General features: G+C 47.9%; 1 protein-coding gene across 2 annotated transcripts in view; it reads right to left on the bottom strand.

The window, feature by feature from the left end:
* Positions 1–344: 344 nt before the first annotated feature.
* Positions 345–15,555, bottom strand: part of Rbm20 (RNA binding motif protein 20) — a 184,716-nt gene continuing 169,505 nt past the window's right edge. For both annotated transcript variants that reach the window (XM_057779511.1, XM_057779510.1), the window contains exons 13-14: positions 8,574–8,695; positions 345–3,334 (exon numbers count right to left, since the gene is read on the bottom strand). In XM_057779511.1, coding sequence (XP_057635494.1) covers positions 3,224–3,334; positions 8,574–8,695 — 233 coding nt within the window. In that variant the 3' untranslated portion in view covers positions 345–3,223. The remainder of the gene's footprint in view (positions 3,335–8,573; positions 8,696–15,555) is intronic.

A 15,555-nucleotide genomic window follows, 5' to 3' on the forward strand; every position in this document is an offset into this window, starting at 1 on the left:
AAGGTCAAGAAAGACGCCTAACATTGACCTCTATCCTCCACATGTACTTGCCTATATGTGCACCACACATACATGTACATATGCATGCACACACACATGCACACACATACACACACGCATGCGCACACACACCCATACCACACATATGCATGCACGTGCACACACACACACTCTCACACACACTTACGAAAGTCAAAAGGAGACCAATCGCTAGCATAGAGGCGCTATGAGATGCTGACCAAATATTGAAGGACCCCTGCATGATACGGCCGCTCAGAAGCTTTCAAATTCTCTTTATTAAAAACAATTTTTTCCTTTTGTAAAAACAAACACTTTGGGTCAGTTATATAGATCAGAAAAAAAATGATGACAATTTATCTAAGACACGCAAAAATTCTAATATTTTATGAGTTCAAACTTAAAGTAACTAATAGTTCTGTTTCTTTCAAATACTCACAAAATAATCTCTGGTCCAGTTCAAGTATACTCTTACAGATCACCCCCTCAGACTGTCCAAGAATGGGAAACCTGAACACCAATGGCTGCAGCTCCTACTAACAAGTTCACCCAAGCCCCTGGGAGTGCAACCTGGAAACAACCAGGCGCACACCGTGACCATAAGAGAACATGGGCCTTCCATACATCCACTCAGGGTGCAAACGAATCTTTTGTGTAAGGCAGCAGCTGCTCATGAACGACCTTGGGGCAAGACATTTTAAAATGATTGGCAAAACACTGAACAGAAATTTTTAAAAAAGAAATCAGTATTTTCCTGGTCATCTTTACTACTGCACTGCGTGTAACACACATAGGAATAAAAAGTGCCAGGACCATGCTGATGGAGTTATATAAAAATAAATATATATGTATATATATATACACACACACACAAGTATAGAATCATCTGTGACTTTAAACTGAAGTTTGTGACTGAAAGTAGAAACTGCCTTGTCTTCCTCCCTCCGGAGGACCTTCTCCAGAGTGCTCTGAAGAAGGTCAAGTTATAAACGAGGGAGCCATCTCCCTGCCTGAGAACTGGGCCATGTGAATTCCCAGAGAAATGCTGCCAGCACAGGAGCCAGTGGTGCCGGTGAGGTCTGCCTCACTCTGCTGAAAGATACAGTGTCCAGCCTCTGGTAATGTACAGGTCTAGCCTCTGGTGGAGCTGCTAATGGATTTAGGGATGTGGCCAATAGCTGTTCCCAGAAGCCAAAGGTTTTCTGAGAAATGGGGGAGACTTTGCTGATGACCATAGTGTGATGACCACATGCTGGCTGCCACCTGCGGTGTCTACCAGGGGAACGGTGGGGACTGAGACACACTATTGAGTCTTAACTGTTTGGATACCACCTTCCTGAAGCCCCAACTCCCCATCACTCCTTTCCAGACTGGCCTGTCTCTGTCCTCTCTTTGCCTTACTTAACTCCTCTTTCAAAGGTTCCACAAGTTCTCTCCTGGCCAGGAATCATAGGCCTCAAGGTTTACATGTGGTCATCGTAGTGTCTGCGTTCATTTCCTTCTGTGCCTCAGTTTCCTCACTGATAAAATGTTGGTGTTGAGTTAGATCACTTCTCCACTGCTCTTCCATTTGTGTAGAGCATAGAACAGCAATATAAGAGGGGGAAGACATGATCCCTGTCCAGTCTGTTTGCCTTCACCTGGGAACATAAGCAGGCAACTCACACGGGCAAACCATCCACATGGAAGACACCTTCAGGGAGGCACATCTACTCGTGGAGACAGCACCAGGCTCTCTCTGACCTGGGTCCATTCTATGGCTCAAGTGGAGCTCATGTCTTCTAGTACCCTTATCCCAAGACCTTCCACTAAGACTCTTCAGGCCACATGGGAGGGGAGTGCTGACCCCACCGGGAATCAGGGATCTGTTCTTCCTAGCATTTCAACATCCAAATCAGCATAAGCTAGGCCTCCATCCTCACCTAAAAGTCCCCATAAAACCAAGTGTTTTGATTTCTTCTTCAACGGGGGATCATTTTCAAATGATTCTAATACAGGGTACTCAAGAGTAGAGGCACCAAGGGTGAAGCAAGGTCAGATGCCAGTCCCTTGATGCTGACTTAGGCTGATTCATTGCAGAGACCAGCATGCACGTTGGCCCACACCAATTTCCTCCTCTAGCTGTACGGAGAAGGCATGGCTGAACTCAAATTTAGATAAAGTGAATCTATACCAACGTCACCATCCTGAACAGAACAAATCCAGACCCATCCTTAAACCAAGAAGTTTGGATTGGCCCTCCCAGAGCTTCGACGATGTTGAGGGTTTTTTGCGCCATAAAATTAATATGATTTTACTTTAAGGCATTAGCCTGGTGGTTTTCTAGAATAACTGAGGATGACTGGCTTTCTGAAAATAGGTGCGTTAGGGCCAAGCACACAGCTCAGATGGTAAAGTATTTGCCTCTTTGCTGGAAGCCCTGGGTTTGATTCCAGTACCACAACGCCTACAGCCACAGTACCAAAGAGGTAGAGGCTGGAGGATCAGGAGTTCAAGATTACCCTTCAAGGCAATCCCTGAACTACATGAGAAGCAGCCTTAGAACAAAAGCCCAGGGCTTTTGAGGCTAGGCATAAAGCTCAGTGGGAGAGCACCTGTTTAGAATGTAGAAGGTCCTGGGTTCAATTCCCAGCATCAGCCAGAGCACCAACCAGAAACTGAAAAAGAAAAGGAGCCTTTTCAAAATGGTGGGATCCAGCTGGAGGAAACAGTAGCGAAACCGCTTGTACCTCCACCAATGGATTCATTGGTGACCCCTCTAGGGACGGATGAACCTGACTCAGCCCCCTTGGGACACACAGGACCCAGACTGCAAGACCACCTTGGGTTCACCGAAGTGACTCTAAATCCAGGGCAACTGTCAGACTTTTTCCTTGCGTGGCCCAGCCCCACATGACTAACTTGCCAGAGCCAGTCAAAAATTGAAACCCAGTGACAATCCCTGAGAGGTTGGAGTTTATGTAAAGGAAATGAACTTTGGCACAGAAGGGATAGGTGAGAGGAAGAGAGAAAAACAAACTAAAGAAACAACACCCAGGATGCTGGTGACCCGCGGTGGGCTGGACTCGTCTCTGGGAACAAGCCGAAGCACCGTGTCCTGCCTGGCTTTCCTTCTTCTCTGTCCTCAGTCCTGTCCCTGGGGCCACACTGGCCCTCGTTCAGCAGACTTCCCATTCTCCTTCCAGAGACAGTGACCACGGCAGTATTAAAGCTTTTTCTTCTCGAAGTGTGGCACAATCCCGATGTCCTCGGGGCTTGGACTGCCGGCCCCCTCCGTCTCCTTCAGGCCCTCCTCTGCCAGCTGCGACAAGTACTTCTGTGGAGGAGAGAGGGACAACGCAGGCAGAGAGATGTCAGAGGTGGCACGGTGTGTGTGTGTGTGTGTGTGTGTGTATGTGTGTGTGTGTGTGGTGTAGGACCCCTTTCCTAGCCCTGTGGCAAATGGGGACCACGTCTCCCGTGTCTCCGGTGTATCTTAGGGCAGTTGGACCACATTCTATTTCCAAACAATGTAAGCGTCTTGTGGGGAAAGCAGAAAGGATAGATACTAACCATAGCAACCACCCCTACCCTTCTTCGTTGCCAAGCACTTGCTAACTACCTGGCTTAAACTCAATCCTCGTGACAATGCTACCTGTTTTCCAGGAGAGCTGCGGAAGGAGGAACGGTGGAGGATGGCAGAAGTCCAGGACTGGCCCAAGGGACATCAGAGATTCCCAACAAGCCTGTAGGACATGCTATGGGGGAGGGCCTCAAGCCCCCTGAATGGACTAGAAATAAAATGCCCCCTCTCCAGTGGGGACCTGCCTCCACAGAGCTAAAAGCACTTATGGCCGATAAGCCAACTAGGGCTGGCCTGTGTTCCGGATATCTGGGACCAGCGCGTGGAAGGCCTGGCTGTGCTGGAGCAGCAAGAACGACACAGACAGCACTTGACTGGCAGTTATAAAGGTCAGGGCCAGTTCAGGGGTCAAGCGTGCAGTCTCAGCTAATAAAGGTTCAAACCCACGCTCTCTGCAGGCAAGCTGCTGAATGTCCCTAACATCTGTGACGTGAGAGTAACCATGACAACCTCCCCAGCAGTCGGGGAGTGGGGCAGTGTTTGCTATGAGTGGAAAAGTGACACGTGCCTCACACAGCACCCAGCGTAATGTCTGGCACACGGTAAATACTCAAGAATGTCACACTTGCGCATGAGCTGAACCTGCTGTAGGATTGGGGGGGGGTCCCTAATCTCCCCCTACCCCTAGTGAGAGCAATGACGTCTCCCTCACCCTCCACCTGCTTGAAACTTTAGCTTTTGGGGGTGACTGCAGTCTGACTGGAAGCCAGACCCTAGCAGATGCCTGTGGGCGAGCTTGCTGCTGGAGAACCCCAGCTTCTCCTCTGCCAGCTTCGAGAATCCTGAGTGGATGAGTACCCTGCATACGGGTGCGTTCTTTGCGGCTTGCTGCCATCTTCATGCCCAGGGAGGCCTACACTGGTGTGCCAGATCACTCCCCACGGGTGCACATAGAGCCGTGACCAGCAATGACATAGAGAGAGTTCTGGAAGCTGCACTGAGGCACCTTCAACCTGTTCCTGCCTCTCAGGGCATCCCTGACCCCCGACTCAAGGCCTCCTGAGGAGTCCTAACTCTCTAAGTTGCTTGACTTGAGTCAGCCGGCACCTGCTGTGTGGGTCTCAGGTCTTCACTTTCCACACATGCGGTTTGGAGTGAAGTGCGACAAAGGCCTTCTACCTGCCAAGGCCCCTGAGAGAAGACCTATCTGAGGTGGCTGTGGCAGAGGCTCCTGGCTCCCTGACAGATACACGAGGGAACTTGAACTCAGGTTGGGCAGCGTGAGGAACTGAGGCAATGCCTATGCCCAGTATATCTAGGGACCACAGGGATGGTGCTGGCCTGCTGTGGGAATGGGAAGCAGCCTGGAGTTAGGCCCTAGAGGCCCAGAACACCGTGCAGACCTCTGCCCTAGAGAAAGGCAGCCTCTGAAGTCTTCCTAACTCACTTAGTGGGAGTAAGCTTGAACTCTGGGGTCTCCTTGGGGGGCCATAGAATTCCACCAAGAAAAGACCAAAGATTCTGACACTGAGGAATTAGACATTCACAGAACTGTTCAAATGAAGATTCTTGGCCTTGGTGTGTGGCTCAGTGGTATTTCTCTAGAACGTTCAAAGTCCTGGGTTTGATCTTAAGCACTATAACATTTTAGAAATGGAGATTCCTGGGTCTACACTAGGTGGGTAGGGCGCAAAGCAGATGCATTTTAGAAAGATGCCAGCTAACTCAGTGGAGAATCAGTGCCGCGTTACCCCATGCCCTTCCAGCCTGCAAACGGTCTAAGAATGATGAAGTGTGGTGATATTTTGTTTGTGATCTAACAAAGAAAGCTTGCCTGCCTGAACATCAAAGTGCAAAGCTAAGCCACTAATTAGCCATAGAGGCCGGGCAGAGGTAGCACACACCTTTAAGGCCAGCACTCAAGAAGCAGAGGCAAATGGATCTCTGTGAGTTCAAGGTCACCCTGGGCAATCTGAGATTGTTCCAGTCTAAAAGAGAAACAGAGCCAGGTGGTGGAGGCTCACACCTTTAATCCCAGTATGTGGGAGTCACATGCCTTTAATCCAACACTAGGGAGGTAGAGACAGGAAGGGATGTGACTGGGCCAGGAATAAACAAGAACTCAAGGCATTCAGTCTGAGGACTTGTAGAGACAGGATCTTGCCCCCTGGGTCTGAGGATTTCATAGATATAAGAACTTTAGTGGCTGGCTCCTTTACTTCTCTGATCTTTGCAGCATTTACCCTGATATCTGACTCTGGGTTTTTATTATTAAGATCAATTAGGATTCGAGCAACAATGAGATTTTTGAGTTGATGACTGTCCCCAAGTAGCTCTCAGAGCCCAGTGAGCCCAGTCTCAAGTTCCTGCTCTGGTCAAACAAGGCCACCATTCCCTTTCCTCCCCAGGAGAGAGACAGAACAGTGGATCGGCCATGTTCATAGAACAGCTGCTCCCTAGTGGGAAATCAAGAGGTTTAAACGACCTGGGCACAGCCAGAGATAGTCTCTTACTTGTGGGAAGCCAGATGGAGCCATCCCCAACCCCAAAGATCAACTTAGAGGAGGAAGAAACAAGTGACAAGAACCAAGAGATGTGGCCCAAGGCCCGGTGGCTCTCTCCACACTGCCTGGAGGGAACCTTACAGCGCTCCTCCAAGCTTCAGCGAACCTGAGATTCTTAACTAGATGCTCACATTAACCATTTCGAGAACGTTCTTAAGTTACATGTTACTGCTGCCCCCAATATGTGACCTAGCACATGTACTCCAAAACTGCAGGCAATTCTAGTCCGCATTCCTGCTTAAAGACCACTAGATTAGGTCCGGGAAAATCTCAGTGGGTAAGGGTCAGTGTCTCCAACCCCATGGACCTGAGTTTGAGCCCCAGAACTCAAATGGTGGTTGGGGAAAACCAGTTCCTGCAAGTTGTCCTCTGACTTCCATGTCTCCGCTATGGTATGTGCGTTCCTACCTTCAGGACTAAATAAGTACGTAAATGTAAAAAAAAATAACACACATGACTTTAAAAAAACAAACCATCAGATAAGCCACTCTAAAAAATTAGCTATGAAGCCAGGCGGTGGTGGCGCACTCCTTTAATCCCAGCACTCAGGAGGCAGAGGCAGGCGGATCTCTGTGAGTTCGAGACCAGCCTGGTCTACAAGAGCTAGTTCTAGGACAGGCTCCAAAACCACAGAGAAACCCTGTCTCGAAAAAAACCAAAAAAAAATAAATAAAAAATAAAAAATTAGCTATGAGAGGAATACCTGGCCTAAAACTACGGTAATGACACCCCAGACACTTCTTAGATTGAGCCATGTGACTCAAACTCTGGGTATTTATTTTGTATGTAGTGTCTATGTGTGCATACACTTATGTGTGTGTATGTATATATGTATATGTGTATTTGTATGTATATGTGTATTTATCTGTGTATGTGTGCACATATGTATATACGTGTGTATGTATATATCTGTGTGTATGTATGTGTGTGTACATGTATGCATGTGTGTATATATGTGTGTGTGTTGTATATGTGTGTGTTTATATGTATGTGTTATGTATATGTGTGTATATATGTGAGTGTATGTATGTATGTGTATGTGTGTGCATGTGTATTTGTGTGTAGCGAAGTCAGGTTGATATTAGAGGTCTCTTCCTCTAACACTCTCCGCCTTATCTTTTGAGGCAGAGTCTCTCTCACTGAACCTGGAGCTCACCAGTTTGGCTAGACTACCTGGCCAGTGAGCTCCAGAGATCTTCCTGCCTCTGCCTCCCCAGTGCTAGGATTATAGGCATGCATCACCATGCCTAGCTTCTATGTGAGTGCCAAGGAAGGTCCTCGTGTGTCCATGGCAAGCATTTTATTGCCTGATTCATCACCTACTTCTAAACTCTAGTTCCAATGGTAAAAATGCAGCTGCCTTGAAGCACTCAGCCCTACCGCCACCCCAGCAAATGAAATACCTGTAAAACCCAGCCTGTGTCAGGACTTGATCATGAAAATTACATGCGCTTTAGGTATAGATATTGCCGCAGCTCTCACACCGTCCACCTCAGTTCAAGCTTCCCTGGTGCACCTGCCAGGGAGCCAGGAGCCTCTGCCACAGTCATCTCAGATGGGGCGTCTTCTGGGGGCCTTGGCAGAATGCCAAACAGTAGCATGCTCATTGACTTTAAGATACTTTTGAAAACCCATTACCATCTCTGAAACGTGCATCTGACAGTCGAGAGAGTCTCCCTGCTCAGTTCGCTGCACTGTTTTTCTAATTGGTGTTAAACTGGTATAGCAGGCTGAGGATGTGGCACAGGCACGGAGCACGTGGTCGATAATCTAAACGTCCAACCCCATGACAAAGAACAAACACGAAAACTGGTATGTACTAGTAAAGGCGTCTTAGCTTGGATGAAATGTGGGGTTCAGCACCTGCTGTAGGAGACATTTTGATACAAGCATCGCTTAGTTGCTGCCTGTACCCAGGTCTCCTAACTCAGCCGGAACCTACAAGGCCTGAGTCTGTATTCGTTGCTGCTGTGTTCACAGAGCCTAGACCAGTTCTACATGTAGGCGCTGCCTGTGACAGGCGTTTGTTGTGCTAGCTGAACATGTCATGGGGGCAGAACTGGTTTTCATTCCAGTCACAAAGGTTCTCTGCATGGAGGAGGAGAAAAGGAAGCCCCCAGGCCTGGCTGAGAGGGCTGGCTGTTCTGTGTGTTGGGAGAATACTAGCAGAACTCAACTTATGCTCCATCATGCTGAGGGTGGAAGGTGTTTAAAAGGCCTCTAGGGTGCGGGAAGGACGTAAGCAGAGTTGCTGCTCTGAGCGCCCTTAGGATGAAGCCTGTCTGTGGGACAGCCTGTAGAGTCAGCCATTCTCCACACGGTGGGAGGAGGTACAGTCAACTAAGGAGGCCTAAGACTCCTAGGTGCTGGCTTGCGAGTGAAGACTGGGAAATCGCACAAGGTGGACAGCAAGGAGAGCGAGCGGTTACCTGTAAGTTCCTGTAGTGGACAGTACTGCGACAGTGGCTCACTTTAGCGGCCTCCTCACTCGTGTAGAACAGGCCGCACAGCTTGCAATAAAAGCCAGTCCTGGGAACCACGAACTCCACTCCTGGGGAAGGGTGGGGAATGGACAGGCAGCATTAAGAAACGCATTTGCTGGTGACTTTGGCAGTTACCAGCTCCTCCAAGCTTCACCTCATCGGCCACATTTACAACACAGCCACGGAGAGAAAGTGCCTACCCCATTCACAGGTCCTTGTGAACATTGGGAGCATGCTGATAGCCAGTGGAGGGTGCCCAGCAATGACTGCTCAGCGCCCTGCCTTGCAGTCTGAGTCCGTGGGCCTGCCTCTGAAGAGAAGGGGAGGAAGGCCTCTCTGCTGCTCTAAGAATTTCATGCCTGCTTGGTTCCCCTCTCTGCATTTGGGACCCAAATTCTCTGTATCATGAGGTTTGTTTTTGAATCACTTTTATCAAAGAAAAATAAAGTAAATAAAAGAGGAAAATTTACCCACTCTCTGTAATGCAAACATGTGTCCCTTATGATCTGTGGTGGACCAGGCTGGCCTCAGACACACAGAGATGCACCTGCACTGGCCTCCTGAGCGCTGGGAGCTAAGTCTAGGTACTCAGGACCTACATGTTGGATGGGAGCCTTCCCTGTGTGAGCAGAACACAGCGGCCGAGGGAGGGGTGCTGCTCCCATTCCCTCTGCTGGGACAATCTGGGGATCTGGACTGGAAGGAGGAGAGGATACGGCAGCTTTCAGAGGGAAGAGGAGGAGGTACTCATGCCTCAGCGCCCTGCGCCTCCTAACCACAGCCCGGCCCTTGTCTTCTTCCACTTGGTGCTCAGCACACAGGAGATCCTAAACTTGTAAATATAATTCTCCTTTACATCTCGATAGTAATAATAGTGATGATGATTAATAATAACGATAAATTTATTGGTGGGATGCGGTAGCTCTGAGGGAGGACAGAAGTGAGGAAGCCAGGAGGACAGCGTGCAGCCTGCCAGCCCAAAGCTCCACACTGCAGCTTGGAACCTGGCTGCCTCTCTGCCGTGCAGCTGTCTGCCTGCTGTCTCAAAGCCCTCAGCACTCGGCCACAATCCCCAGAAGTGAGAGGTGTCACTCAGTCTAGCTGTCCCAAGGGCCTGAATGTCCTTCTCCTTCACCCTCTTGCCCTTGTGCAGAGGATGGACACGTGGCCCTATTTGGTCGGTGGGGGGAGCACTGGAGAGGCCTGTGAGTGGGAGAGCCAGCTCTAGGCTGCTGCTGGGGAACAGGCATCGAGCAAGGCCCACCACCTTTGCCCTGTTGTTACAAAACGGGTATTGCTTGCTGCTGCTCCTCAGAAGCCTCAGAGACATAAAATCCAAGAGAAAAGCTGCTAAGAAAGAACTCTGGTCAGAGCCCTGCCTTCTGTCCTGTCCTATATCCTACGGGTACAGGGTATGGCTGGGCTGTACCAGGAACACAAACCTGGAGATTATAGTGTAAACCAGGCCTTGGATTCCTTGTCCCTTTCCTGGGGTCCCCAGGAGAAGTCTAACCACCTCAAGGGAATCCACAGAAGCTGAGGCAGGAGCCAAATTGTGCAACCGTGGCTCCTTTCAACCAGAGTGTTACAGCTACCATCTGTGGGGCTGTATGCGACATTTCACTGTAGCCAAGTCTCGGTGGGACAGTGACAGTGGAATGAAATGGCATGTAGGGTCAGAGAGGCCCTGCACTCTCACATAAGCTGTGACCCCCACAGAGGCGTTGTTGGACTTCTCTGGAGTGAGTTTCTCATCTGTAAACTAGGCAGCACAATGCCACACATGATGTTGTGAGGAAGCACCTGCCACCTTGCCTGGTGCTCAGGGAACACCATTTTAGGCACACAGAAAGCAAGCATCTGAGCGTTGGGTTCCACCCACTCTCCAACCTTTCCCAAAGCTGCCCCGAGAACCACGTCTATAGTTTGGCAGTAACTTTCTTCCCAGGCCCTGCCCAGTGGGGTGGGTCCATGTCAGTAATCAAAAGACAGCGTTAGGAAAAGATGAGTGGAGACAGGAGGATCCTCAGATGACAGTACAACCCAGGGCTTGTGAGGGCACCACAATGCCGGCCACCACTCCCTTAGGAAGCCCAAATGTAGGGACCAGAGAATAGCAGTACCATGAAACCCTGCCATAGACACGGTGAGATCAGGAGCCACCGAGCGCTCCATTTCTTAGGGCTTGATTAAGTGCTGTCATTAAAGCCGCATTTGCCTCCTAATAATAGCTCCTGGCATGGATAATTATGACTCTGCCATCCTAGTAAAGCCCATGTGGAGAGAGGGGAAGCTCACCTTCTGCCAGAGATGCTATTTGGTTATAGTAAGAGCCTTGGCAGGCTCCCACTGGCTAGAGTAACCAAGCGCTGGCCTGAATCACGAGCTCCCTCTCCAGCCGTGAACACCCCAGTCCCTGACAAAACTGACCTCTCCATTCTCCCAGTGGGGTGCCCTGTCCTTGGCATCCTGTATTTCACCCCTGTGATCTCCACAGGGACCGGAATGTTGTCTCTCATGTTTCTAGAAATCTCTCTGCAGTAGTGACCAGTCCTGGAGTGTACAGGGTTTGCAGCCCCATCGAGAAGAAGCACTGTGGGCCTAAAGAATCCCAAACCCTTCAGCCCTTCCTAAACTTCTGTGACTAGAAGGCACTAAGACTCTCCATTCACTTCCTCCTCCAAAATGAATCTACATGGAGGCTTCACTTACTAGGTTCATAGAGACAAAGAACTCAAAGCAAAGAGGTTAGATAAGCTGCTATTTGTCTCCTGGCCATCAAGTGGCAGAGATGGGATTTGAACCCAGGAATAAGAGGCCATAGTCTGTGCTCTTCAACATGGAAATGGCCTTTTCTTTATTATGTCTGAACAGTGTGGCCAGGGAACAGACATCCCAAGATCCTGAACTCAATGAGAAAGGCTCTTTGGTCTCTTCACCTGTCAAACACAGAACACAGCAGCATCCCTTCCTGGAGGGTGTGGGAATGTGGAGACCAGTGAGCTATTGGCTTTCTAAGTGAAGATGATCGTACCAGTCCATGCTGGAAACAACTTCAATGCCCATCACCAAGTAGACAAACAGTGTGGTAATCCAAATCCATAAAGCAGTACAGGTGCATATGGATGTCAAAACAGATAAGCCACACTCCCTAAACATGTGTCCTTCATTGTATGCCAGTTACGCTCTAATACAGCCCTTCATAAAAACAAAATCAGATACCATTTTCCTCCTAACAGGTTGGCAAAGATTCAAAACTGATATCTGGGTTTGGCAAGAGGTAGGGAATGGGAATTCTCCCTGGAGGCGACATTGAAAGCTGTTATCCTCTTTTCGGAGTGCAATTTAGTGGTAATTATACCATTTTCAATGCAAATATATACAGCCCCACAACACACCCATGCTTGGCTAGCATCCCGTCTCCCAGAGATGCTGGCAACAACTAGCACAAATGGCCAGCAGCAGAGGGCAGAGGCCAAGAACACACCACTAGAACCTGAATCCTAACCCGGCCCCTCCCGCTCAGGAGCCTCGTGACTGCATCTCCGTTTCTGACCTGTAAAGTAGGAATTCGCGGTATCCCCTGTTTCATCCACGCTTGGAGCGTGTTCGTTACTGTATGTGAAGCACTGAAGACACTGAGTGGTGGCTTAGCTGTTACCATGTGACCATAGTGGAAAACCAAACAAACGGGAGACTGCTGAAGTGCTCACCAGTAAGGGATCGGCAACGAGGGCACAGATTTTAGGATGGAGTATTCGCAGTGGTTCAAAAGAGTGTGCTCTCTGCGTACTGACGCGAAGAGCTCCCTAAGACCGGCTGCTCAGAACACGGAGGGTACGGGAGAAAGTCATCGAACATGGCAGCATACTCTGAGGCTGGGGAGGGACGATTGCGGCCACCAGGATTCATTCCATGGGGTCTTTGTTTTATTTAATTTGTTATATTAAGCTTTTACACTTTCGATGGTGAGAAGCAGTAATGAAAAGACACGTACACAGAAGCAGGATTCACTCTTAATGTTTGTTGTGTCCCTTGATTCTGAGTTCATGCCTGGGACTTGTTATACTCTCAATTCCCTCAGGGTGGAAGGCACGGTCCCACTTGATCCTGTAAGTGCTTGCCGAATGGATGAATCCGTGGACAAGCTGAAGCTTCTAGCCAGCAGGTTCTGCAACATCGGGGTCCACAGTTAAAGTGCCCAAGAGCATTGTGATTCATTCTAAGGCCTGTCTTTCATTTTTAGAAATATTTGTGTTGGTAGGGCTAGGGAGATGGACCAGTGGTAAGAGAGCTTGCGAGAGAACAGGAATGCTAATCCCTGGCACTCATGTAAAATTTCTGATACCTCAGAGTTCATGACAGAGAGGCAGATCCCAGGCCTTGGCTGTGCAGCCCAAAGCCACAGGTGAGGTGAGCTCCTGTCTCAAGGGAACAAGGAGGGGAGAATTAGGAGAGGGTTCTTCTGATCTCTTCCTATGGACTCCACATCACATGCATGGGTACATACGTGTGTGCACGCACACACACATGCACACACGCACAACACACTATACACACATAAATTTTGTTTTACAAGATACTATGTAGTAAGTTCTTTAAGAACAAGATTTGTCATTTTTCCAAACTAATTCTATAAGAATGGCATATTAGAGTAAGGAAATAGAAGAAGAGGAATAAAGATGCGTGGAAGGAAAAGTCAAGCTCCACACTGAGGTGTCTTCCCTGGGTGCCCACATGGTTATCACTTTCTAGTACATCCTTGGATCACATTCCTAAGAGATACTTCCCCAAACATCCCCTCTGAAAAGCTACTCCTCCTTTATCCCTTTCAGAGCCAATGCAGAGATCACAGACATCAATCCAGGAGATTGTTACTAGTGTGCGCCACCGCCATGCTCACTGGTGTGCACCACCACCATGCTAACCGGTGTGTACTACAACTTCAGTCTACTATGTGGGCTCAGAGAAGCAGATCTTTCAAGAAGAAAAGTTGTGTGGCATTCTGGGACAATATAGGACAAAGATACACAGGAGAATGACAGCAAAGGGGGTTCATTTTAGCTGAGATAGTGGGGTTTCTGTTTCCTGCCTAAACAAGGCCTGCGCTTCCCTGCTGGGGAAACTGGCCTTTCCTGGCTGAGTCTACTGCTGTGCAATTCACGGTTCAGTCATGTGGCTATTAGGTCTACTATGGGAGCCGGAAACGGTAAGAAACTTTACCGTCTTGCAGGCCTGGACTATTGCATCACATCTTAAAAACAAGGACAGCAGGGTTGGTGAAGATCTTCTCCCAGTCAGTGGGTTGCCTTTTTGTCTTAGTGACAGTGTCCTTTGCTTTACAGAAGCTACTCAGTTTCAGGAGGTCCCATTTATTCAATGTTGCCCTTAATGTCTGTGCTGCTGGGGATAAACGTAGGAAGTGATCTCCTGTACCCATATGTTGTAGAGTACTTCCAACTTTTTCTTCTATCAGGTTCAGTGTGTTCAGACTAATATTGAGGTCTTTAATCCATTTGGACTTGAGTTTTGTGCATGGTGATAGATATGGATCTATTTTCATTCTTCTACACGTTGACAACCAGTTCTGCCAGCACCATTTGTTGAAGATGCTCTCTTTTTTCCATTGAATACTTTTAGCTCCTTTATCAAAAATTAGGTGTTCATAAGTTTGTGGGTTAAAATCAGGGTCTTCTACTCGGTTCCATTGATCGACTTCTCTGTTTTTATGCCAATACCAAGCTGTTTTCAATACTGAGGCTCTGTAATAGAGTTTGAGGTCAGGGATGGTAATGCCTCCAGACGATCCTTTATTATATAAGATTGTTTTGGCTATCCTGGGTTTTTTGTTTCTCCATATAAAGTTGATTATTGTCCTCTCAAGATCTGTGAAGAATTTTGATGGGATTTTAATGGGGATTGCATTGAATCTATAAATTGCCCTTGGTAGAATTGCCATTTTTACTATGTTGATCCTCCCTATCCAAGAGCAAGGGAGATCCTTCCATTTTCTGGTATCCTCCTCAATTTCTTTCTTCATTGACTTAAAGTTCTTGTCAAATAGATCCTTTACTTCCTTGGTTAGGGTTACCCCAAGATATTTTATGCTATTTGTGGCTATCGTGAAGGGTGATGCTTCTCTGATTTCCATCTCTGCTTCCTTATCCTTTGTGTATAGGAGGGCAACTGATTTTTTGGAATTGATCTTGTATCCTGCAACGCTACTAAAGGTGTTTATCAGCTGAAGGAGTTCTTTGCTGGAGTTTTTGGGGTCGCTTATGTACACTATCATATCGTCTGCAAATAATGAAAGTTTAACTTCTTCCTTTCCGATTTGAATCCCTTTGATCCCCTTATGTTGTCTTATTGCTATTGCTAGAATTTCAAGCACTATATTAAAGAGGTATGGAGAGAGTGGACAACCTTGTCGTGTTCCTGATTTTAGTGGAATAGCTTTGAGTTTCTCTCCATTTAAAGGTCTGATCACCAAAATATATAAAGAACTCAAGAAACTAAACTTTAAAATGCTAATGAACCCAATAAAAAAATGGGGCACTGATCTGAACAGAGAATTCTCAACAGAAGAAATTCAAATGGCCAAAAGACACCTAAGGTCATGCTCAACCTCCTTAGCGATAAGGGAAATGCAAATTAAAACAACTTTGAGATACCATCTTACACCTGTCAGAATGGCTAAAATCAAAAACACCAATGATAGCCTTTGCTGGAGAGGTTGTGGAGAAAGAGGCACACTCATTCATTGCTGGTGGGAATGCAAACTTGTGCAACCACTTTGGAAATCAGTGTGGCGATTTCTCAGGAAATTAGGGATCAACCTACCCCAAGATCCAGTAATACCACTATTGGGAATATACCCAAGAGATGCCACATCAAATGACAAAAGTATCTGTTCAACTATGTTCATAGC

This window comes from Chionomys nivalis, chromosome 8 (genome assembly GCF_950005125.1).
Source record: "Chionomys nivalis chromosome 8, mChiNiv1.1, whole genome shotgun sequence".
Taxonomy (NCBI): domain Eukaryota; kingdom Metazoa; phylum Chordata; class Mammalia; order Rodentia; family Cricetidae; genus Chionomys; species Chionomys nivalis.